The sequence below is a fragment of the Hypomesus transpacificus genome, chromosome 13, assembly GCF_021917145.1.
Source record: "Hypomesus transpacificus isolate Combined female chromosome 13, fHypTra1, whole genome shotgun sequence".
In the NCBI taxonomy this organism is placed as follows: Eukaryota; Metazoa; Chordata; class Actinopteri; order Osmeriformes; family Osmeridae; genus Hypomesus; species Hypomesus transpacificus.
This window is the reverse complement of record NC_061072.1, coordinates 13,113,945-13,138,314: the sequence shown is the minus strand read 5'-3', so window position 1 is coordinate 13,138,314 and position 24,370 is coordinate 13,113,945. Positions and strand designations below refer to the sequence as shown.

The window sequence follows — 24,370 nt, the reverse complement described above, 5'->3', positions numbered from 1 at the left end:
TAAACTCTTGGTTGAGCATTTCCTGGTGGGACAGTTGGGTACCTGGAAAGACAGTTGGGAGAGGGGATCTGGACAGTCGTGGAGTGCGTTGCAGTTACAGGGATCTGGGCCCACGGATGTTTGGCACTACGCTCTGTGCTGGTTTTGAACCCAGGTCGTTGTGGTGAAGGCTCTTGTTCTCAACCCACTACACTATGGGGTAGTGGGTTCTTTTTTTTTTGGTAATGCGTTGGTCTTAAATTTCAATCTTTATGGTCTTAAAATGTCTTAAATTCGATTTACTGAAACCTGCAGGAACCCTGGCTCAAGCAACTGTTGATACATCTTTGTCCACTAGATGGCAGTGTTGTTGCTTATGTGCAATCCTGGCTGCTGATATATTCAAGGACTAGCTGAAGTTTATCTTCAAATCACTGTTTGTCTTTCCCTATCTTCTTCAGTATTGGGTCTCATATGATGTAGATGAGGGATTTATGATGTAGATGAGGGATTTATAAAACATCTGCTTTAAGGTCAATTACAAGTTCTGTTGCTATTGAAACTTTTTCTTTTGAGCTACAAAGTCATTCCAATGATAGTCTAGATGTGTTGCTGGAGGATTGTGGCAAAGTAGCTGTTTGAATATTTCCCCATCAGCATCATAGTTTTAGACCTGGGCCTTGCATCCACTTGTGTTAAATCAGACACTGCAGAAATCTCAGTGTTGTGTTTTGGGGGCAGAGGGGTTGTTTTGCTCTCTGACACCTCGTAAACCTAACCCCCTGGTGCTTCCCTCCAGCCTGTCTGGCCACGCGCCAGACACAGTCTGGTACAAGATGCAAGACCTATAAAAAAGTAATCGTTTTTTGACCTAACTATCAAAAACAGGATGCATTAGTCAGCCCAGCAGTGAGAAAGACCCAAATAGACCACGGTGTGTTCTGAAATACCAAACAACATTGTTTGAAGACCAAACCATGGTTTCAGACAAGTTCAAACAAAGCCATGGGGTGATGTGTGCATGATATTCTGCACCCAGAGTGTGCAGTAGTTACGTGGCATCTGAGAGAATTGTGTTGTTATGAAACCCAGCTTTGAAGGCCTGAAGACGCCTGCCTGCTGCCAGGCAGAAACAGAGGCTCCGTGCGCGGCTGATTAATGGGAGAAACAGGCGGCAATATAGTGTAGGTGATGGGCAGACCACAGACACCCTGAACTTTTCATGTTCATAGTCAGTAGAGTAAAGCTGGCTCTGGACTATTCATTCACGATCACACAAACCACACCTTTATCGAATGTGTAAAACATAATTTATGTCAAACATATTTCAGAGGTTCTTTAGGACAGTCCCCCTTCAAAGCTTCTGAAGATGGTCCAACACAGCATCTCATTCTCTTTAGTCTGCCTCCTGCTATTTTTCCTTTTCATTTCTTCGTTGTCCACCCGCCATCTTTGACATGCCGCTGCGGTAAACCCTCTTCACAAGGTGGAACCCTCTGTGTCCTCCACTGTGTCCATCATCAGGGACATCTGTCTCCCCACTGGGTGGGGGGTCTCAGGTAGTTGGAACGCCCTGGCGTCTTAGGTTAGCTGCCCTTGGTGGAATGTCTGGCTGGCTGTCTGGGCGCCGACGCCCAAGTGTCTGTGGAGGAAGAGCCAGCGGTGAGGTCGTCCACGACCACCGGCTCCTCCCCCAGCCTGCGGACACATCTCTGGACGGCCCTGAGGACGTGCTGCAGCCGGCGGTCCAACGCCAGGAGGTGTGGCTCCGTCAGGACGGGGCTGACGGGGTCTCCCTGCAGGGACTCTCTCATGACGTCACTCAGCCTGTAGGGCTCCTGGGAGAGCAGCTGGAGCCGTAGCGCCGTGGAGCGCTTTATACTGGAGGGGGTGGGGGGGGGGGGGGGGGGGGGGGGGGGGGGGGGGGCGAGGGAGAGGACGAGCGGGGGTCGGAGCCACAGAGAGGCGAGGGGCGAGAAGGTTGGGGCGAGGGAGGCAAGAGGAGGTGTTGGAAGGAGAGGGAAGGGAGCGGGGGTTGGCAAGAGGTTGGGGAGGGTGGCGGAGAGTGGAGGGAGAAGGCAGAGATGGGAGGAGGTTGGGGAGGAAGAGGGAAAAGACAGGGAGAGAGGGTGGATGGAGAGATGAGGAAGAGAGATCAAACGAGTCATGTTTGACTGACAAGGCTGAGTGCTTCGCCCGATCAAAGTCAGCTGGTATATCCTCTGTTACTCACATGCAGCACTGAGACAGTGGGGCCAGGATGGTCATCTCATCATGGGAGTGCTTCCCAAACCTGAAACCCAGGATGGGATGTCATCACAAGGAAAACAAACACATCATCATTTACCGGCAATACAAGTTGCACAGGACTGTCACCCACCCCCTGGCGTTGTCCAGGTGAAGAAGAAATCCGTCTCCAAACCCTGTGAAGATCTCGTAGTGATGCCTGTCCATGTTACCTGTAGAGAGCACGATTACAGAATAGTAACCATGGCCATAGGTTAACTTGACATTGGAAAACTGGATTGTGATTGGTGGAGCAGTGGGTACCTGTGAGGAAGTCAAAGATGGCCATGTCTATGATGTTTAGGAGTCTGCTGCCTGAGTTGTAGGGAGGAATCTTCCTGATTGAATCACAGTACAACGTGTTCACCTCCCACCTGGTAGATAGACACACACACACACACACTCGAGTCACAATGTTGCAGCTACTGGAGTTCTGGAGTCTGACTTCTCTTCTCCTTTGAACGTATAAGGGGAGATATGGAGGTGTTTGTGCGTGTGGTGGTTCTTACTCCTGTTGGCCAGTGAAGGTGTAGGAGCGTGACCAGGGGTTGGAGATGGAGACCCGGGGGGCCAGACTGAGACTGGGGAGATAGGCAGACATGGAGCCCTCCAGCAGGTCTGGACCCCCACACACAGCATACTCTGTCTTACACATGTACAGACACTTGGCAAAGAAACAAGTGTTGTTTGCTGTTGGAAAGCAGAACACAGGTACATATATATATATATATATGAAATAGTTGTTGAAAGGTTTCACTCATTTATTTAGAACTATTTCAGGGTTGTCAAGGTTACCTGGCGATGTGAAGAACACGTTGCGCAGGTCCTCGTTGTGTGTGGTGAGCAGAACTTCCCCCGTCAGGTTCACCAGCCGGCCCACCACCGGCGGAACACGCCGGAAGTCCAGGATTCTACAAGACAGGACAAATCACAAAACATAAAAAATGGACGAGTTATAAATTCCAATTTTAGCTGGAACCACTGCAAAACTCGAAGCCAAGAGAAGATCAAATCCCAGATAATAGGATGTAACAAGCCTCATGTGAAACGGGTCTGTTTCCTCGGTCATGCTGCTTGAACATGGTTCCCAGACATTGAGCTCCAACTGGGAGCAAAAACAAACTTGCATGAACTCAACTTCAACAATCAGGACACTCAAATCTCCCACCTCAGCACTTATACAAACGGCAATTAAATCAAGTTAGCTGAGTCTTATCTATGAAGAACATCTAACTCTCTGCTCTGTGTAATTTGCCAGGTGCTGATGTGAAAGTATTTATCTCCCTGTGGGTCTTCTCTCAGCCCCAGAACCACTGTCATCTGTAGGCAGAATGAGTGTTATTGAAGTCCTGGAAAACCCCACCTGCTGATGCAGACTAATAATGATGAGGTATTTGACAGAACACACACACACACACACACACACAGAGAGGCTGTACACAAACACACATAAGCCAGAGATGGACGTCCCAAACATCTAAGTAGTGGAAGGTAGGTTGTTTGTGTCACCTAAAGTGGTTAGCAGCCATTCTGACTCAGACCTGTGTGTGATTCTGAAGTTGAACACTAGAACTATAATGAGGCCGCAAACTGATGACTCACTTAAGCTATTGTGCCACAAATGGGAGACAGGGTGTGTGTGTGTGTGTGTGTGTGTGTGTGTGTACAGGTATGTGTATAAGTCTGCTTTATAGACAACGGTAATTATAATGGCCTGTTTGGAGGTGAGTGAGAAACGTGTTGAAGTCCTGGGGGCGGAGGCTCAGTTTGGAAATGTGTTTATCACTGACTGACGTCTCCTGTTCCCCACTGCAGAGAATACCTATTACAGGCTTTCAGACCTGCTAAAGGGTAACTAGATACACCAGGGAATCATTTCAGGTATGAGTATAAATGGATATCTTCTTACCTGAAGTCTATACTTCAATAGTCTTTTGTCAGATTCTTTCAGATATGCAAACTTTTCTCAGTGGTGGCTTTCTTGTAAAGCTGTGTTACAAAGTGTGTGTGGGGTGTGTGCGCGCGCACGTGTGTGTGCCCGTATGTACCTGTCCAGGTGGAAGGCTGCAATCTCTGCGTTGTGTCTCTGGAGATCAACAAAGTAGAAGACATCCTCAGGAGTCTCCTGGTTCCTCTGCTGCCTGCATGGAGACACACACATGCAGACAGACAGAGAGACAGAGAGACAGAGAGACAGACAGACAGACAGGCAAGCAGGCAGGCAGGCAGGCAGAATGACATAATGACAAACAGAATGATTAGACTGAGTAAAGCAAGTATTAAAGACCAAATATGACAGCTGTGGACTTGTTCCACTCAGAAAAGAGGAATTCTTCATCAACACCAATAGCTGGAAGAGCTCACCTCATGGGTTTGAACATGGCTTTGCCAAAGTTCTGCATCTTCAGGGCCAGCTTGAGGTGGTGACCACTGGGCTTGACCACTTAGAGACAACAGAAAAGTAAACAAATGAGCGACATGAACACAGAGCTACACCTTTCCTTAAAGTTCCTTCTGAATAAACATTCCACCTGCACCCTCAGGGACAGAACCAGAGCAAAATCTAGATGCTGACCAACATATATCGCCTTTTATATCCCTGATGTTTGTTGTAGATGGGGTGATATTTTCCCCTGTCGCCTCAGGACCTGTCCCAGATAAGATAATGAAAGGTTCTGAGCTGGAACCAACCAGAGACTAGGTAAGACTAGTGATTCCTCAACCTCAGCCTGGCTGTCAGGCATGTGCGCACACACACACACACACACACACTCATGCATGCATGCACACACACACAGACCACCATTCCTCCCCTGCCAATCAATCTCCTTTGAATCTTCAAGTTCTTTGAGTTGTTGTCGTCTTTCAGTTCACTGCTGTGTTTTATTGGAGAGTTTGAAGCACATTAGTAGCTTTGGGGTCTTTCATGAAGCAAAAAGAACAGAGAACTATAAAAAGAAAAAGTATAAAATAGTTTTTCTGTTTTGTCGTTCCTGTTGGCAGAGTGTGGCTGCTGTGGTCGCAGTGTGTGTGGAGAGAGTGTGGTGAGAGAGCTAGAAACCCTGGAATGCAGGCTTTGACCAGATTGCTGTCTTTGAGTGGTGGTGCGCCTGTATGCGTTTGTTCATGTGTATTTACGTGTCTGTGTGCGTTCAAGTGTGTGCCTGGTATGAATGTGCCGTGTGTGTTTGCGTATGGACGTCTCAGTGTGTGGAATCACACACCAGAAGTGTTAAGATATTTCTGTAGCCTGGAGATCCCATCTGAGTGGGAAGGTGGGTCTGCTGGGTTTTAGTTCTGGGATCTACCTCCACTGACTTCTCTGTTCTGGTGGAGGAGATGAAACACCGAGAGAGGAGAGGCTGCCTTTGAACCTCCATCCATCTCCTCTCCTGTCTGACTCCGGCTGACATGGAGACAGACTGAGAAATTACAATCACGGTCATTTGTGTGATTTGGTGCCAGATGAGAAGAAAAATGTGCCAGATGAGCAACGATGGGTTTGTCTTTGACAATGCCTCCAGAGAGGAGGAGGGGGAGGAGGAAAGGTGGAGATAGGAGGGGGAGACAAAGACAAAGACAAAGGAAAGAGAGAAACAAAGGGAGAGAGACAAAACAAAATGGTGGTGGGGGGGGGCAGACAAAAGCAGCAGTTATGGAGAAGTGTCAGCAGTGTCAACTGACTCTCTGGCACTCTCGCTCCTGTTTCCCCGTCGTAACAATCCCTGACACAGATAACATGAGCTAGCACCCCAGCTGCCCCAGCCAGCAGGACACACAACACCCCCGAGGACGACACTGCAGGGAAGCGGGCCAGGTATGCAGGAACACACAGGACTGCTCTGAATGAGCCTCACCTTGGGAACAGTCACACGCTCCTTTGAGGGCCTTTTCGTCTTGAGTGTAGTCTGTGGAGAAAAAACCCCACCCCAAAAATGATAATGAGAGGGACAACGGCGTTTTGTTCATCAACTTCAATGACTGGACAATGATGAGGCTTTGAATGATGAGGCTTTGGTTAATCTACTTATGGTAAATGTGTGTGTGTAGTAGGTGGTGGGTGGATACAACAGTCATGTGAAGCATGAGAGCACTCACAGCTGATCTGAGGTCCAGATGTAAGTGATTATAACAACGTGAAGTGTTCGTACCTGCGTTGATGATGGTGTGGGCTTGCATGTCCTGTAGCAGACGGGAAACAGTGGGGTCATGGCTAGGATCCGCGGGGTCGTGGCTGGGGTTGTGCCAGGGGTCGTGCCGGCGGTACAGGGCATGGCGACTGATGCCCAGGTGGAACTTCAACCAGCTGGCCTTGGGGTCAAAGGTCACCTTTTGTTCGAGAATGGTGAAGTTGGCGGCTGCTGCCACCTCGCTGTAGAACTTCATGTGACTGACGTGGAGAGGGAGAGAATGGGAGAAAGAAAACAGAGTCAACATTCAGGATTGGTGAGTTTGAAGGCGTAAAGTGACTTGTGTCCTGGAGGTTATATGGTGAGGTCATCTTTCCTCCTCTCAGATATTCACCAGATGATTTTACAACAGAAATTTCTGAATGAGGAATAGAGAAAGGGCTTCTTATTTTCTGGTTTATTATTTGAAGTGGCAGTGTTCCAGACATATACCACACCTGGCACAGTGTGATAGTGTACTGGCATCTCCTCCCTTTTCTCTTCTCCTCTACTCTATTGACCAAGGTATATTTAAACACACACATCCTCTCTCCAATCCTCACTCGATTCACACAGGAAACCCAAACAAACATTCCCACCCCAATGGTGCTGACAGGGATGAAGTGCTGCTGGAGCACCTTGGAGCCTTGACCACAGAGGGAAGCTCTTCCCCTCACGTCCCCTCAAGCCTGATTACAGTGGTCAGGTACTGTAGAAGCAGTGGTCTGATTACAGTGGTCAGGTACTGTAGAAGCAGTGGTCTGATTACAGTGGTCAGGTACCGTATGAGGAGCACGGTAGTTTGGGGTCGGTTGCTGGATACAGAGTCTTCCTGGCATTGTGTGAGACAGCTGACCGATGGGATGGACCAATCACCTTGCCACAGACCAGATCCGCAGACCACAGAGAAGAGAACACAGACCTAAGAGGCGGATGAGGAGAGAGAGGAGGGGAGATGTGGAGCTGGCCGGTGGGCCTTCGAGGGAGGGGGTGGGGCCAGGCTACTCATATCCTGTGTTACTCCTTAATCCGTCTTGTGAAACAGGACGTCTGACTAAGCCCCTCATCTAAACCTGTGCAGCCTAAGCAGACACACCTACTACAGTAGACAGTACTGCATCTAGTACACACATAAACATACACACACACACACACACACACCGACAAACAACTATTTCGAAAGACAGACCCACCGAGAAGCAGGAAAAACAGATACACGACACACACACACACTCTTCTTGTTAAGTGTGACTGGGGAGTTAACAGGCCGTAGCCTGAATCTATGAGGCCCTGGGGCAGCTATTGTTCTGTGTCAGTAAAGAGCCCAGCCAGGGGAGAGATCTCCTCTTCAGATTTCTTCTGTTTTTCCAACACCGGAGCCCAACCTGTGTGTGTGTGTGTGTGCATGTCTAATTCTCTCTATCTCTTGGTTGGAAATGCTTTGGATAGAGAAACGTGAAGACACACACGACAGCTCCAGACAGACTGAAGAGACTGGATCTGGTGATTGCCTTATAAAGAGAGCGTTCCAGACATTGAGTTGTGAAACAATGCGTTTGGGAGGTTTCAGCTCCAGCCCACTCTATGAAGTTGAATGACTAAAGAACGTTTACAAGCTTAAATTAAAATGACATCCCGCCCTAGAGCAAACTTTTAAAATTGTTCACATGTACTTATGTTTGAGGGGTGTGTGAGTGTATGTGTGTGTGTGTGAGGCAGGGATCCACAGCCGTAATGTCAGTGACCCTGCCTCTCCACCACAGTGCACCGCAACACGTGTCATCTCCTCATCCAAACCAACAAACACACCCCTCCTTGTCACATCTCGTGTACTGGCTTCAATGGGAGTTATGATCCAAGTCCTTTCCTGCATATTTTTTTTTTTTTACACTTTACAAAAACCATCCCCCGTGAGCCTTGATAAAGAAAGGTTGTGATCATTCATGAAATTGTCTGCAAAGTGTAAATGATCTACAGTAGTTTGTTTCCCAAGACACAAATGAAAGATGAGAAAGGGCATGAAAGGCAGTGTGGTTGTGGAGCAGCTCACCGTTCCCAGCGAGACACCTTCCTCCTGTAGTACTCCAGCAGCTCCTCCTGCTGTAGCAGCCGCTCCTCTGGCCCCAGCACCCCCGGGCCCTGGGGCTCATACAGGGGGTGAGCAAACAGCCTGCCCAACTTAGAGCGTCTCTCACTAGGTTCCTCGTCCAGGGGCGATGTGGAAGTCCAGTTGGAAAGCCAGGGAGCAATGAGGCCGGCGTGCCCAGGGAGGGAGACGTTTCCTGGGCTGCAGAGGCAGCTGGGGTCCCCCGGGTGGGGTTGTCTGTGTCGAAGCTTGGGGAGGAGGATGAAGTAGAGGTCAGCAATGAATATGGTGGTGAGGGTCGCAGCCAGGAGCAGACGGTCTCTCCTCATCATAGCACTAGAAGAGGAGTGTATGAGAGAGTGAGATTAAGAGAGAGAGATTAAGAGAGAGAGAGACTATACAGCGCTGTGTGCTGTGCATGGCATCCCGCGCAGCCTCGGTTGGGTCTCACAGCCAGAGGTCAGGGGTGGCATGTTCGATGTGTCAGCTCAGCTGTCAGTTCTCGCTCCTTTTTTTCCATCCGCTTCCGAGGTTTCTCTCTCCTCGCTTCGTCTCCCGCCGTCTCCACCGATCAGATCCTCTCACCGGCCTCTTGTTCTTGACTGGCAGGATGGAGGTCTTGAGTCAGAAAGTAGGGCAAAGACTCAGGTCTCGGGTCAGGCTCCGCTTCCTCAGATATTCCAGCTCCGAGCCTGTGTCTGTCACACACGGTGTGCGTGTGTCACAGGGAGTGATCCGTCTGTAGGGCTATCCAAAGGTTCTTGGCAGTGTAGAAAAAAAGGAGATCAGCCCTTTACGAAATGTGCCGTGTATTCCAGCTGGCTGCTCCTCTTCTGTTCTTGCTTTGACAAAATACGAGCATGCGTGTGTGTGTCTGTTTGTTTGGATGTAAGCCGTAAGTAGGTGTGGGTTTGAGTCCAGAGTGTGAGTGCGTTTGTCTGTTTGTGTTTGTGTGTTTGTGAGTACCCTGGCTGCTTGTCGTCCTCCTGAAAGCGCTTGTTTTCATCTGGATCTGGTTCTGGCAAGCTCTCTTCTCAGAGAAGAGAGAAGCTCTGTGTGTCTGTGTGTGTGTAAGAGAGAGGGATAGAGAGAGAGAGAGAGAGAGAGAGAGAGAGAGAGAGAGAATGAGAGTGAGAGAGAGTGAGTGAGAGAGAGAAAGAGAGAGAAAGAGAGAGAAAGGGGAAGAACGAATGTGCGGTAGGGAGGGAGAGAGACAGAGTGAGTTTATGAGTGTTTGCTGGTCCCTTTGAATGCACTGTATGAGCAGTGTGTATTGGTGTAGAATGAGAGAGAGTGTGAGTGCGTGCATGTGCGTGCGTCTGTGTGAGCGTGTCAGAAATGTGAGATTGCCTCGTCTTATGTCATCTGTCGCTTGCCGCTTTCTGTGCTCCTCTCAGGGTGACTCAGCGACGTGGACGCAAAGTCCTCTTCTCCTCTCCCTTCTCTCCTCCATTCTCACTTTCTTCTTCTCTCCACCCCGGTCTTCTCAGCACTCTTCCTCCTCCTCCTCTCTGTGCACCCTCCCCCTGTCATCTCAGCTCCACTCACCTGTTTGTCAGCTCCTCCCTTTCTCCTCCCTCTTTCTTTTCTCTTCATTAAATCTGGTGCCTCTTCTCTCCTTTCCTCTTCTCCTTTCTCTCCACTCCTCTCTGTCTGATTTCTGCTGCAGGCTGGGTTCTATCCGCACCTTCCTTCACGCTGCGTTTCCCAGCCATAAACACACCCTCCCACATATCCTCCCACGCACACAAACCCACACACACACACGTACACAGTCTGTAATCACTAAAAACCTGTGTGATTTCTGTTGATGCGACAGACAGGCTTCCATATTCGTCTAACCTTCCTAAAGAGAAGTGAAAGCTGCTGTCCAGCCTGCTGTGAAGGGTTAGTGTGTGCTCTGCATACGGCACTAAGTCTCTTCACACTCACCAAGTGGCTCCTAGCCTACATCTGGGTTGTTTATGATGTGGTATTTGGTATTTCGGAACATCTGTCGGGTGTAGTTGCGCGTGCGTTTGTGTGTGTGTTGCTCTGGTGGAATGAGGTGCCAGCCTTTCTCCAGGGTGTTTTCACTTGCACCAGAGAGAACATGTCCCCTTAAGATCCTCTGATTGATGCTGGACATTAGCAAAAGGCAATCCAAGCCTGTCATTCAGCTGGTGTGAGGGGAGCCAGCTCCCAGGCAGGGGCAGTGAGGAGGAGGTTCTGGAAGGGAGGTGGAGGACCACAGCTATAAAAACAAAAAAAACACAGGCAGCTATTGTTGTTCTTTCAGTCTGAATGCTTGATGTAAAAATAAGCAGTTTCCAACCGGCGACGACCACGGTTTTGCCTACAACTAAGGGAGCTTTCCATCTCATTTAACATCCGTTTGTGTATGGAGATCCTTAAAATGTTTGGTTGCTGCATCCAAACTGCCCCAGTCCAATGTCCCTTTAAATAACTAATAGAGAATTAATGTGCCCTTTCTTTACGCCTCCTTGCCCACAAACCAGAGATAATTATACGGTCTCATAAATGAATGTGCTGTATATCATAGATCGGGGGTAGGGTACTCAATAGGCCGGGGGTAGCCTACTCAATAGGCGGACTCCGGTCACACATCGGTCCACAATAGCGATTTGTTTAATCAGGGGCAATGAGACGATTGCCCTTGTCAAAAGTGGTAACATGAATATGGAAGCAAATCAGTGACATGTTTTGAATTTTCAAAGGCATTGAATTCTTAATATTGACATTGATACAACACCGAATTCACTTATTAATATGTATAAATGTTTAAAAAAAAAAATCAGATCCATAAATTCAATGCTCGGAAATTCCATATTTTTGGAGCATATCAATTTCGAGCCACAGGTTTGAAGTAAAAAAATCGAGCCTATCAAATTGGAGCCTAAAAATGCAAGATTTGATCACATCGGACTCACCGAAGCATGGTTCTTTTCCCTGGTAGTCACCATGCGTTTTCTCCATGGTTTTCTCTTCTCGATTTCTCGAGAAGGGCTTGATCGCTCTACCCAGAACCATACTCTACCTATCATAGGTATCCCGGATGTTGCAATCTGAATCTTTTACATTGAAATATATATTCATGTATGAATTCGGTGTTGTTCAAATTTCGATATTAAGTATTCAATGCCTTTTAAAATTCAAAACACGATGTCACTTCCATAGAAACGTCACTAAATTACCCCCTGAACTCTGAGGTAAGGGCCATAAAAATAAACCTTCACTGTTCCTGACCCTGGACTGAATGGAAATTTGGTAAGTGGACCTTTTGGGTTTCTAATTTGGGTTTCTAATTGAGTACCCCTGTCATGAATGTCCTGTATATCATAAACGTTATTGAGCATGAAGAGCAAACTATCACAGCAAGCCATCACAGATCATGACTCAGAAATCCAGATTCACCGATCAACATGATCCAAATTTCAAACCTGACAATGAAACAACCACAACTATTTTCCCAGGCATATTAGAATGTGCGTCATTACTTCAGGCAGAGGTCTTGCACAGGGCTTGAAGGCTGTCGTTTCGTCGTTTTTTCCTTGTTTCCTTGTGTTGTGTGCAGCTCCAGCTGTGTGTCAGTTAGTGTTTATCCCTGTGAAACACCCACAGCTCCACGCTGCTCCGCTCCTCCTCCGCTCCTCCTCCGCTCCTTCAGGGAGACAGCTTTGTCCCTCTTCCCCCACAAAAGCCCAAACTAATCTGAGCATAACCCCCGGCTTTGAGCACAGGGCATCGTGAGGACAAACACACACCAAAAACCCGGAAAAACTGAATAAGACTGAACAACAGAGCCGTGAAGAGTGTGGAACCAGCTTTTGTCTTACGAGAACAACAAGATAAGAGAAGCAGCGTTGAGTGGTGATAAGGACGTGCTCGCTGAGGGACAGGGGCGAAGATGACTTGGGAATGAAAAGGTCATGGGTGACATGCATCAGACCAGAGAGCAGCAATCCCAGGCAGTGACACGGGGATGGACGGGGGACAAATGTCATCAGATCCCGTCGTTCTGTTTCACTGCCTCTGACTGCTGTCAGTTGGATAACCTGACCCTCAGGCAGATACCTGCCTCTCTGTGTTCTCATGTGACACGTCGATGTCATGAGAATCAGAACGAGTCAGGCAAGGTGTGAATTACAGACTGGAGAGGAGGGGGGTGGGGGAGAGAGAGAAAAGGGAAGGGAGAGATAGAGAGACAGCTTGACTGACAAAGACAGCTTGGGTGAGAGAGAAAGAGAATCAGAGAAAGGAAATCAGAGAAAGAGAGAGATTAAAGAAGACAACAAAGACAGGAAGAGAAAGATGGACAGAAGGAATAAGAGATAGAAGAGACTAAGCAACACACATTTGTCCTGGGATGCTCTGAGAAGGAAGAGAATCTGCTGCCAACAGTTCAGACCAGTATAGCATTACCACCTGTCACCATGCCAACGCCACAATGGGCCAGGCTGTATCCACCCCCACCCTGGCATCATAGCAATCGTTTACTGTAGAAAAAAGCATGCCATTCAGACATCAAAAGTCACACTCCAACACACACACTCATATACTTACACATGCATGCACACACTTGCGAACACAAACGTATACACCCACATACACACATTCACAATACAAATTGTCTATCCACAGAAAACTTGAGCTATCCCTCAAACTGGACATACGATACACTTTTTTACAAACACATCCTCTTTATTAAATACCATGGCTGTACAGTTTACAGCACCTACATTTCTAGGCACCTTGGCATGGTGAACTGTGTGGTAGAGACGAGGGAAATTCCTGCAACATTCCTTCCAAAGCTAGGGACCAGAGAGGAGCAGACATCTAAAAACAGACCTCACATCTGCAAGTGCACACACACACTCTGCATGCAGAGTCCTCTGCTACGCCCACCCCTACTGGCTGGTCAGGTTGCTGTTTCTGGTTCCTGGTCTGAACTGGTGATTGACAGCTGCAGGGAGCTAAGCCCCGCCTCACTGGGAGACCTGGGACTGTGACACTGCATCCAGGGACTTATGGGTAGATCCTCTGTCAAGGGGACTTCCTGGTAGTCCTGGATAGGGGTGGGGGGGGGGGGGGTGAAGGAGAGGGAGGAGGAAGAGAGGGTGAGAGGGAGGAGGGTAAAGGGGGGGTTGAAGGCCAGACAGAGAACCAGAGACAGCAACACGAGGTGCAGCAGCTGAAGAATGTCTACCTGACATTTTGACAGACATTTCTGAAATTCTTCCTTCAAATAACTGCCTGAAGACTCTTTCAATCTCTCCATCCCTCCAATAACTTTCAGGTGCTGTTCACTGTCAAGGTTAGACCCCAAGCCATCAAGACAGATCTGAGCCACACACTCACAGGAACAGAGAAAGAGAGGAAATAAAGGAGAAGAAAGATAAACAGCATTCAGAAAGCGTCACTATGGAGATGGGAAATAGTCAGAAAAAATATTGTTCTCTGATCAAAGCTGGCTGTACTAGAACAGATAGACTTCTCCTAGTTTCATCCTCTCTTTCATTATTTACATTTAGACATATAGCAGACGCTCTTATCCAGAGCGACTTTAAGTAAGTACAGGGACATTCCCCCAAGGCGAGTAGGATGAGGTGCCTTGCCCTAGGACACAACGTCATTTTGCACGTCCAGCAATCGAACCAGCAACCTTCAGATTAATAGCCCGATTCCTTAACCGCTCAGCCATCTGACCCCTATTCCTCCATCCATCCCGCTTCCTGGAGAGCCTCAGCCTGGCTATGGAATGGAGCTGCTGTCACATTTCCCTGAGAGCCAGTGGTGCTTAGTGAGCCATGTTTCTGACTGTTAACATGTTTGAATGAAAGGACTGTAGGCGGTCCTCACAACACCCATATGGCCACCACCCATAAAATGGGAAGAATGTGACCGATACTCTCCTCCATGGGTGACATTCAAACTATTTTGCATACACTTACACTATCTTCAACATGCTACGTGCGTGCTGGAGAATTTCTACAGCTCTTTTAATGGTGGCTGTGCCGACACATAACCAGGTTTCTCCTATCAGAGAGTTGAGGAACTGCAGGGCAGTTTGTTCCTTTGACAGGATATGGGTTGCTGCTAGACAGGAAGCAGTCCCCTCTACAATGGTGTGTCAGTCTGGTTTTGAAAGGCAGGGTGAGGTTCACACACACACAAACAAACAGATGGTATGACCTCACCTGTAGCACAAGAGTTTGGTAGGGTGTGCACACCCCTCCCACCAGGCTGAGTTTGTTGACGTCAATGTCACCAAACAGCCGTCTCCTCTCACAGCGCACGGCCGCCTTCCTCCTGAGGTCCTCATACACACCCCGACACACATATCCCTGGAGAGGGATGGAGAGAAGGATGAAAGAGTGGAGGGAGAGAGCTAGGGAAGGTTGACCTTTCAGGTCAGGTTAACCACTGCATGTTCCACACTGAACAAACGTTTGTACTCTTGTGATCGGTGTTGACACATTTGGGACAGTGTAAATCATTTATTATGAGTGTGTGTGTGTAAGAGAGAGAGAGACAGTGAGTGAGTGAGTGAGTGAGTGAGTGAGTGAGTGAGTGAGTGAGTGAGTGAGAGTGAGTGTCTGTTTTGGAGAGAGCCTCACTTTGGTTTGTTGAGTCTGAGCAGGGTTCTCTGAGGTGTTGACAACTCCAGTTAGGTTCCTCTGGTCCAACTCCTCAGGGCTAGAGGCTGGAGGTGGGGAGAAAATGTGTGTTTGTGTTCTTCTGGGTGCGGCTGGAGAAAGAGCATAGCTAATCGCTTATTTTGGAAGGTTCAGAGCATAAGACAGACAGCGAGAGAGGAGAGTAGGAAATGTTCTAAAACACACACACACATACACAGACTCGCACTCACACACACACACACACACACACACACACACACTCACACTCCTCCACTCTAAGCCTGGCCCATGTATCCTCAGCGGAACATTGCCTGAAGGTTCCAAACCTCTGCTCCAGAGTTCTAGAATGTCAGGAATGTCCAGTCTCCTCTGCATAAAGCTGGGAAATTGAATGATTCAATTATGGTATCGTATTTAATGAGGTTGGAAGGGTTTGGCCTCTATAGGTTGAACATATCCTCTTCCTTTCTAAATGACCTGCCATTTCCAATTCTCACCAAGACACAGACACACACACACAAACCAGCAGAGACTCACCTGTCAATGTGTGCGCGTGTGTATTTTCGTGTTTTTAAGAGAGTGAGAAGAAGAGAGAGAGAGAGCAAGAAAGTGAGCTAGAGAGGGAGAGAGAGAAACAGAGAAAGAATGTACCAGAACACCTGTTTGGAGCAGGGTACTGTACTAACCTTCCCCTTGATCCTCCTCCTGTGATGTTTGGCCTCGACTGACAAGGTCACCAAGCTGACCTCTGACCTCATTGCTTTCTGATTGGTCCTCTCCACTCTGCACCTCCTCCGTCCCCGTGGTCTCCTGGTGCCAGCTCCTGTGGAGAGGGCAGATCTCAAACAGATGCTCACATTCACCCATTTCACAACTTAGAAAGGGCTAGAAAGGGCACACACCCACGCAAGCCACTGTTGGTGCAGTTGGCTAACATGGTAGAGTTCCTTGCCCAGCTTGAGTGGTCACTGTGTCCTCACAATATTGATCATCCTCTCATGGCTGTAAGGCATGGGTGTGTGGGTGCTCTATGTGTGTGTTTATTTGTGTGTGTGTCTTGTCTAAGGGTTTTGACATCATGGGAGAAGGAATGAAACAATCTTTACCACATCCTCATCCCCACGACGACAATTGGTCGCCATGGGTGATAGCATGTACACACACGTACACACACACACTGTCTACGCTAACTGACAAACTCTTCATACTTTCCAAACCCAACCCATGTGGCTTAACTTAGCTGCGCTTACCGTAAAACCTATCAACAACCGTTCGCCTGGGCAACAATTAAGCTTGATGAATGTTTATAGAGGTGCAGGATATCTTTGTCAACGCTATTTACCAAGTCTAAAAAGCACACACACACATTCTTAAGATGATAGCTTCTACTTCATGTTCTAACCCATGGTAGGTGTCTGGATGCTGGAGGTCCCAATGTGCGTCCAGTCCAAACGTCCCCACACACCCCCCCTCCCTGGTCCACAGTCGGGCAGAGCCGTCTCCTGATGCCGTCAGCAGAAACAGGGCGCCTGGGTCCTCCTGCAGCAGCTCCAGGCTCACCAGCGCCCCCTGGTGGGCCCTCCAAGAGCGCAGCAGAGGGGGGCTGGCCGAGGTGGGCTGGAGAGACAGGCGTAACAGCAGGTATTCCCACACAGTCTTTTTCATAGCTAGCACATCACATAGAAACTAATCTACTAGTCTCGCATCACAGTAGACACCCATGCGTGCCTCCTGAACATTAGCACCAACACGTCGACACATGCTAACACACCTGGAGGGTGATGTCCAGAGCATACTGAGAGATGTCCCACAGCTTCACATGGCCACTCCTGTCTCCAGACACCAGCAGGCTGCTGTCCTGGTCTGACGTCAGACACAACACCTCCCCTGCTGGGGCTGAGGGACAAAACTCCCCTGCAGAGAGAGAGAGAGAGAGAGAGAGAGAGAGAGAGAGAGAGAGAGAGAGAGAGAGAGGTTCCACATTGATTAAAGGTTTCATGTACACTGAGCAGTGTAGCTTGATGTTATTCCAGCAGGTAAGAACAGACATCAGGAATCAGAGATGCAAATAAACGTCTCCCCAGGGGGGTCTGTGAAGCAGTTCCCTAATCTCAGTTAGCTGCCTCACAGCTGTCATCGTTAGGTCTCAATCAGTACCCACAGCACTACGCACACACTCACAGTCTGACACATACAGGCGAGTCACTAACACACACTCCTTCACACACACAAACATGAACACTTTTGCATACACTTTTGCACACACACACACACACACAGATATGGCCTTAGTGTATGCATCCGCCACCACTAAACACAGATGGGGAAGCAGGAGACATAACTGTGGTTTGTCAGGAATGATGCAGCTGCACATCAGCTTTAACCAGGGCTCCAGCTGCCTCTGGCTCTTCAGACTGCTGTCTCAGAGCGTTCCTCTCTGATAGCTGTCAAATATACAGGTGCTGAAAATGTCTGGCTTGTATCCTTACCAGCGTTGGTCTCTATGTAAACCTATTTCTCCGTGCTTTGCATCTTTACCTCACTGTTTTTATGATCTAGGTTCATCTACTTCCTGTATTCTTCTACTTTACTTTGTCTCTCTATTCTCCCGTTTTCTTACCCTGTATGCATGTGATCTCCCCCTTGTGTGTGTGTGTGTGTATGTATGTGATCGCACTTTGTGTGTGTGTGTGTGTGTGTGTGTGTGATCTCACCCTGTGTGTGAGTGCGTCCTGCAATGCTCCAGAAGCAGATCCAGGCGTCCTGAGAGGAAACCAGGACAGCTGTGCTCCTCCACTGTCTGGCTCCAGCCCTGGCCTGCAGGAACAGTAGATTCTCCACAGGGGGCGCCACCCTGGACACATACACACACACACACACTGTACTCACATTCAATTTAATTGGCACTTCATTAATCGCTGTACATGGTCAGCATACACCTTAGAGTTAACATGCACAGAGCATTTTTATTTGACACACACACACAATCTTCTCACCCAGATGGAGGGTCCCTTCGCAGGCGCACCAGGGGCCTCTGGGTTTCCATCGCCCAGACAATGATCTCTCCATCATGGCTCGCCGTGGCAACAACCCCCAAGGCAGGACAGTGGGCCAAAGCTTGGATGTCTGCTTTGTGAATACGTCCAGACTTCCATGACATGTCTGCCTTCACACACACATCCTACACACACACACATTTATGCTTGGAGATGTACACACACATACTGAACTATCTGTGAATTTTAAGAAAGCATCTAAAATGCCTGTGCAACGTATTCATCCATGTGTGAAACTTTGACCTTACCTTTGCTCCTGTGATGTCATACTGAACTATTTGCTGGCTCCACCCCACAGCGAGTAGCCGGTTGTCATAGAGACAGATGATCCCAGTGACCTCAGAGCTTGTGACAGGCTCCAGTTTATGCAAATTGTGCCCATTTAGAAGATTCCACACCTGTACAGGAGATAAATTGGTATATCTTACATTTCCTATGATCACTCCAGTTTGTAAAAAAGTCACATGAATGTTTATTTTTAGCCACTATCTGGTTGCTAGTGGGAACCTGAAATCTCTGAGAAAGAGGTGTGAGGGGGCATGTCTGTACCTTGATGGTGCCGTTGGTTGATGCAGTGATGAGTCGTCTGTGGGAGGAGTCCAACGCCATGCAAGTGACCTCCTCCTCTCCATGGGCATTGGCAATAGTCATAAGCCACGCTCCAGTTGCCACATCCCACACCAAAACAGTTGAGTCATTGCTCCCGGTTACCAACTGTCTCAGAGTGGGGTTATAGAGGGCACAGGAAAGGGGAATGTGCTGGAGTTGTGTCCCCCCTCCTGCTTCTCTCCTTCCCCCTCCTCCAATTCTCTCCATGTTGCCTCCTTTCCCTCTCTCTCCCAGCCTCAGCAGAGCCAGGTAGTCCTTACAGCTCACCAGCAAATGGGGCGGAGTCCGTGAAGGAAGGGGAGGAGTCACTAAGAGGAAGGGGAAGTCTCCATACTCTGGAGAGTGGCCTGGCTGCAAACAGGGGAACTGCAGGTGTAGGGTCCTGAGACAGCGATGAGAGGAAATGTCCCACACCCTCACCTCCTTCAGAGGAGAAATGGGAGGGGGGGGGGTGAGGGGGAGAATCAAACAGACAGTATGAGTGTCTCATTACAGCTGACCAGCAGCTACAGTGATTCCACTGGAGCAGCTACAGTAATAACGGACCATGAATCAGTGTTGACACTGAAGGAGCCTACCGCATCTTTGGAGTAGCTGAGGACTTGAGCCAGCGGCTGGTAGAAGGCCAGGTCCACCACCGTGGTGCCGTGACCCTCCAGCGTGGCAACGGGCCGAGACGGCACAAAGCGGTTCCACAAACGCACCGCGGGGTCCAGCCCACCGGTCACCAACAGACCCAGAGGCCGGCTGTAGTCGAAACACTGCACACCCTGTGGGAGAGGGGTTGAGAGAGAAAGAGACAGGGCAAGGTAGAGGGCAAGTCAGAGTGGAATCATGAAAAGGTTGAGTATGAGTGAGGGACAGATAGAAAGACAAGAGGATAAGTGGGGAGAGAATAGAGAGAAACCCTTAGGAAGAAACAGCATCCCAGGCCTCTGGTGCGCTTGGTGGATGACAATTGTTTAGCACACAGAGGCCTGACTAAGACTCTAAAGATACCCTACTGTCACTCTGATTATATTAGTCAGCACTGAGGAATTGTGAAGGCCACTATTAAGGTTAAGTTGACCAAAAACACAGTTTATTAGAGCACAAAATTTGCCCTTTCCTCAAGCATAACAGTAGCTCCAAAACACCCCCACCCAGTTTAATCACTGTTTTTCTGCCCGACTAGACGAATGACACACACTCTCCACATTCATGGTTCTTCTGAGTGAGCTTTCATTATATTGGTTGCAGTTTGGGCCATCCATTGAATATGTGGATTCATTTATTAAGGAATACAATGGTTATGACTGAGACGACTGGCTTGCATTGAGGTTTTGTTTTGTTTATAACTGAATCTGTTCACTTGACCTCTTCATGTGAGTTTAAATTACAGGCAGCTTTTTAGACTACATCTGTTTGGACCATCCTGACCACCTGACTGATCGAGAAAAACAAGTTTGACCCCGAGCTCATTGGCTGAAAGCTGACAGGTCAAACCAACCTGGGTCACTGTCAGCCTGATTGTTCCAGAGCAGCCTTGAACCTTGACCTCACCGATCGTCACATCATCTCACAGGACACAAACTGTGGTCAGTCTCTGCTGTGTGTCTGGAGGGAAGTGGTGCACGTCAGTGTACTTCACTCCTCATAATTATGAGACAGCAGCAAATACAGCTCTTGACACCAGCTGTCAACCGCTAATCTTTGCTTTGGTGTTTTGTTTTACCATCCCATCCACCTTAATGATCTGATTCTGTAGTCTTGGTGTGTGTGTGCCTACTTTAGTGTGTGTGTGTGTATGTGTTTGTGTGTACCTTCATAATGTTCCAAATGTAGGGATTCCTTTTGAGGCTTGCATCCATGATGACCACAGACGACTCGTCACTTCCGGATGATGTCATGATGAGATCTGTGTGGGGATCATAAAGGACTCTGTTGATTGGTTCTTGGTGGATGGACGGGAGGTGCTGATAAGACACCACATGGCTGTGGTCACCAAGGTCCTGGTAAAAGAAGAAAGTTGCAATGTGTTGAAATGGGTTTAAACTACAGAGATATAATTATTATTATAACTGCAGGAGTCTATAATGTATAATATAGCTATGGCAGGGGCATGTGGTGCAGTTTTACTGCTTCAGGTGATGGAGACGAGACCAACCTGCATGTAGATCTTCTGTGGTCCGTTCGCCTCGCTGAAGGGGCTTTCAAACAACCCTGAGAGAGGCAACAGGAACCACAACAGGTGGACCCCACCCCTCTCATCCCCCCACAGGAGCAGAGAGCGCCGCCCTGGAGCCTGGGAAGGTAACAGCAGGGAGGGGAGACATCAGATGGACAGCATCAGAGGTTTCAGTCACCCATCACTAAACTCCTGACACAAGTGATTTGGATTAACTTTTCTCATCGTTCTCATCATGTATTCATTCATGTATTAGCTGTAGAAAATAAGATTGTTGGAAGCAGACAGGGGAATGTGGTTAAAGTTCCTACCTTTATGTCACACGAGTAGCACAAAGCAGTTGGAACATTCTGGAAACCTGTTGTGATTGGAATGGAGAAATTAGTAGACGATTTAAAGGGACAACAAACAAAAATAAAGGTAACTGTGAGCCATCAAACCTCATCCTTACCAAACAGGTGGACCTCCTCAAAGCAACTCGCTGTGGAAACGTCAACAAAGTGAATGTCCCTGCTGCTAGTTGCTATGGCAACCTTATGTACATTGGGCATGTGTACGGCGTCGGTGGTCCATCCTCTGAATCTCCTCCTGTTAGCTGCCTCCTCTGTTGGGTCCCCCGCAAGCTAGATGGAACAGGCCATTAGTGTGTGTCTGTGTGTGTCTGTGTGTGTGTGTGTTTGTGTGCATGTGTCGTTGTTTGACACTCACTTCCAGCGTCTTGAGGATGTGTAGGCGGCTGTTCCACACAGTAAGCAGCCCGCCCTTGCTGACACTGATGTAGCGGAGGGGGGGTGGATGGGGGACAGCCACCACACGCGTAGTGGGCTCCTGCTGCAGGAGAAAAACAGAGAGGGGAAGGCGTGAGAAACAGACAGACAGACCAAGACACACACACAGACACACACAGAGACAGACACCTAATTATAGAATAGATAGAAAAAGAGAGCCAGATTACAGGGAAGAAATAGAAGGAAAGGGCTCAAGTGAAACAGAGACCGAAACAGAGACTGAGAAGGAGACATAGCCAGAGCCAGAGAGCGAGTCCACTCACCTTGTTGTGAGAGCAGTGTGTGATGAGGGGTTCAGTGTCCAACAGGGCCCCTCTGGGGATGGAGGAGAGCTCTCTCTCTCTGGCCTGCTGCAGCAGGTAGCCACACAGATCCCCCCAGGCAACACTGCCCACACAGGTGATGTCCACCTGGAGCACACACACACACACATGCATATGCACCACAGCTCACAGGATGGGAATCAGGCTAACATTATTCTACACACTAGTTAGGGTTTGTTGAAGGGCATTTTGAGCCCTTGAAAGCAGTTACTACCTGTGAGTGGTCTGTACTGTGGGGTGATGTACCACACTATAGAGCTGTGACTGAAGTCAGAATGAGGAATCTCCTTACCTCCTTGTAGAACTTTTCTATCCATCCTGCCTGACTGTCTGAACCGATCACAGGGCTCAAAACATCCCGGAACTCCTTCAAAGTCATCCCCTCGTCTCCTTCTGCTCCTCTTCCTCCTCGTCCTCCTCCTTCCTCTCTTTGTACAGTTCTACTGTGCCCCCCATCCCCTGGCTTCCTGTCTGAGGGTGTGCAGCAGGTAAATGCTTCCCTTAGCACCAGCAGATGGTCCAGACTGAGTTGCTCCTCAGGACTGATGCTCCAGGCTGGGTCACTGTGGAGAGGAAATGGAGGAGCGTGTAGAGATGAACCAACAACATAACAATGAGATGCAACTATGAGACACAGATAAACACATGTTCTAATGCTCAAAAGCTTTTTCTCATGCATGGATTTACTTTATGTAAAATGTGTACAGAAACTGTGGTTGAGCATGGATTGCAGTTTAAAATATGAGCACACAGCACTCTCTACTGACAAGAGAGAAGCAGTGCAACAAGCCTAACACTGTTTCCAGCATCACACTGTCCTAAGTTTTATGTGGTAACTCTGATTACGATTACATGGAAAATCAAACACCAACTCACTATAAAAGTTTCACAAAGCCTTTTGTTTCGATTTAAAGGCAGGTTATGCGGATTTGGGGGAAGGGCCCAGGGGTGAGGTTTGGGTCAAGGCATGTTTCTGGGGTGACACAACGTCCCCCACTTTGTCCCTCCACACTTGATGAGAACCAGTCCTTGTGTGGCCACGTTGCCAAGGGCAACCACTGTGTAGAACAATCAGTCACATGACTACAGATTGTGAGCTGTCTTCTTGTTGAGTCAGAGCGTGCCTGAGCGACTCTTTTACATGTGGCTGGTTCTCGCCATCATCTCCCTCACTAATCATTGATGCAGAGCAGTCACTGAGACAGTAAGTCTGGGTACACAGGGAAGAGAGTTCACAATGGATTGTGTCTCAAAATATATTCTTTTTGCTCTTCCAGGATAGTCTTTGTCCTTGATGAAACACTTCCATTCACTGTCAGAGAAAACTGTTCCAAATACAACCATGCTGTGGTTCAGTTCCCACCACTCAAAATGTGCAGTTTAGAATACAAAACGAGTTTTTCAGGAAAAGGGAAAACCTTTTTTAAGAGTTCCTTTACTATGGAAAAAAAAGTTGTACTTGGCACAATTTTCTGACATGCTTTCTGTGAAATAACTAGTTGCATAACCTCATTGGTTAATGCATTACACAAACAAGTAACTGGGTGATGATGTGGACTACTATGTGGAAATTCCAAACAGACAAAAAACTCATTTTACATACCTAATATTATTCTTCTCATGAATCATTGAACATTATTGAAATGTGACTGGTGTTACAATTGAACATGTGGATGATCCATAACAAAGTCTATCTCGCTTAAACTAGTAACACAGTAAACTCACCAACAACTGCTGCTTGGTAGCTCTGTCTCATACACCTCCCATGGACCCCTGTGGTCTCCCAGGACCTCCATACAGACACAGTGGTCTTATCACCAGCCTACAGAGAGCCTACAGCCACTCCCCACAGCCAGCCACTCTGACCCCTCGGAGTCTTCTCCAGCATCCTCTGGGTTTAAACAGCAAAAGGGTTTGTTCGTCTCCCCTCCTTCCTCCATCTCTCACTCAGCCGAGACCATCCCAATCTCCTGAAAGCTCTTTGTGGAATGCTTGCGACCACAAACCAAGGGCTCATCAGTCACAGGGGTTTGACCAGACGTACAGAGGGAGAGGGAGAGAGTCAACACATCTCTGCTGGAGACCAGAGATAGCAGACCATCCATCATATCAGCAGCTCTGGAAGTCACGCTAGCACAAACACCTGGCATTTAGCACAGGTTAATGATTTCAAAGTGAGTCTGTGTTGTAGAGACGTAGTATAACAACTGTCCCAAAGTGACCGACAAGGAGCAATGCCTTCTCTAGGGCATTCTAGTTTTCCATAATA

General features: G+C 48.3%; 2 protein-coding genes across 2 annotated transcripts; both read right to left on the bottom strand.

The window, feature by feature from the left end:
- Positions 1-699: 699 nt before the first annotated feature.
- fam20a (FAM20A golgi associated secretory pathway pseudokinase) lies at positions 700-10,086 on the bottom strand. The gene is made up of 12 exons (XM_047032836.1): positions 10,069-10,086; positions 8,485-8,856; positions 6,417-6,655; positions 6,123-6,173; positions 4,630-4,708; positions 4,314-4,406; positions 3,061-3,176; positions 2,775-2,955; positions 2,530-2,639; positions 2,360-2,438; positions 2,213-2,272; positions 700-1,860 (listed from the first exon to the last, which is right to left on the bottom strand). Exons 2-12 carry the CDS (start codon positions 8,850-8,852, stop codon positions 1,566-1,568), a joined length of 1,671 nt encoding a protein of 556 aa, XP_046888792.1. The 5' UTR covers positions 8,853-8,856; positions 10,069-10,086; the 3' UTR covers positions 700-1,565.
- A 3,127-nt stretch (positions 10,087-13,213) lies between these two features.
- On the bottom strand, positions 13,214-22,531 carry LOC124475866 (WD repeat-containing protein 49). Its single transcript, XM_047032709.1, has 16 exons — positions 22,394-22,531; positions 22,042-22,188; positions 21,699-21,821; positions 20,970-21,107; positions 20,626-20,778; positions 19,402-19,593; positions 18,764-19,246; positions 18,463-18,612; positions 18,155-18,339; positions 17,873-18,012; positions 16,930-17,072; positions 16,561-16,775; positions 15,845-15,981; positions 15,138-15,223; positions 14,718-14,864; positions 13,214-13,585 (listed from the first exon to the last, which is right to left on the bottom strand). The coding sequence occupies exons 1-16, from the start codon at positions 22,478-22,480 to the stop codon at positions 13,439-13,441; spliced, it is 2,673 nt and encodes an 890-aa protein (XP_046888665.1). The 5' UTR covers positions 22,481-22,531; the 3' UTR covers positions 13,214-13,438.
- Positions 22,532-24,370: the final 1,839 nt, after the last annotated feature.

Coding starts and splice junctions, on each gene's coding strand:
- fam20a (XM_047032836.1), bottom strand. CDS start 8,852: ATGATGAGGAGAGACCGTCTGCTCCTGGCTGCGACCCTCACCACCATA. Junction 6,174..6,416: donor CCACACCATCATCAACGCAG/GTACGAACACTT, acceptor TTTTCTCCACAG/ACTACACTCAAGACGAAAAG. Junction 3,177..4,313: donor GCAGCCTTCCACCTGGACAG/GTACATACGGGC, acceptor CCTGTCTTGTAG/AATCCTGGACTTCCGGCGTG.
- LOC124475866 (XM_047032709.1), bottom strand. CDS start 22,480: ATGACTTTGAAGGAGTTCCGGGATGTTTTGAGCCCTGTGATCGGTTCA. Junction 20,779..20,969: donor CACAGAAGATCTACATGCAG/GTTGGTCTCGTC, acceptor GTGTCTTATCAG/CACCTCCCGTCCATCCACCA. Junction 15,982..16,560: donor CATCCAGACACCTACCATGG/GTTAGAACATGA, acceptor CCCTCTCCACAG/GAGCTGGCACCAGGAGACCA.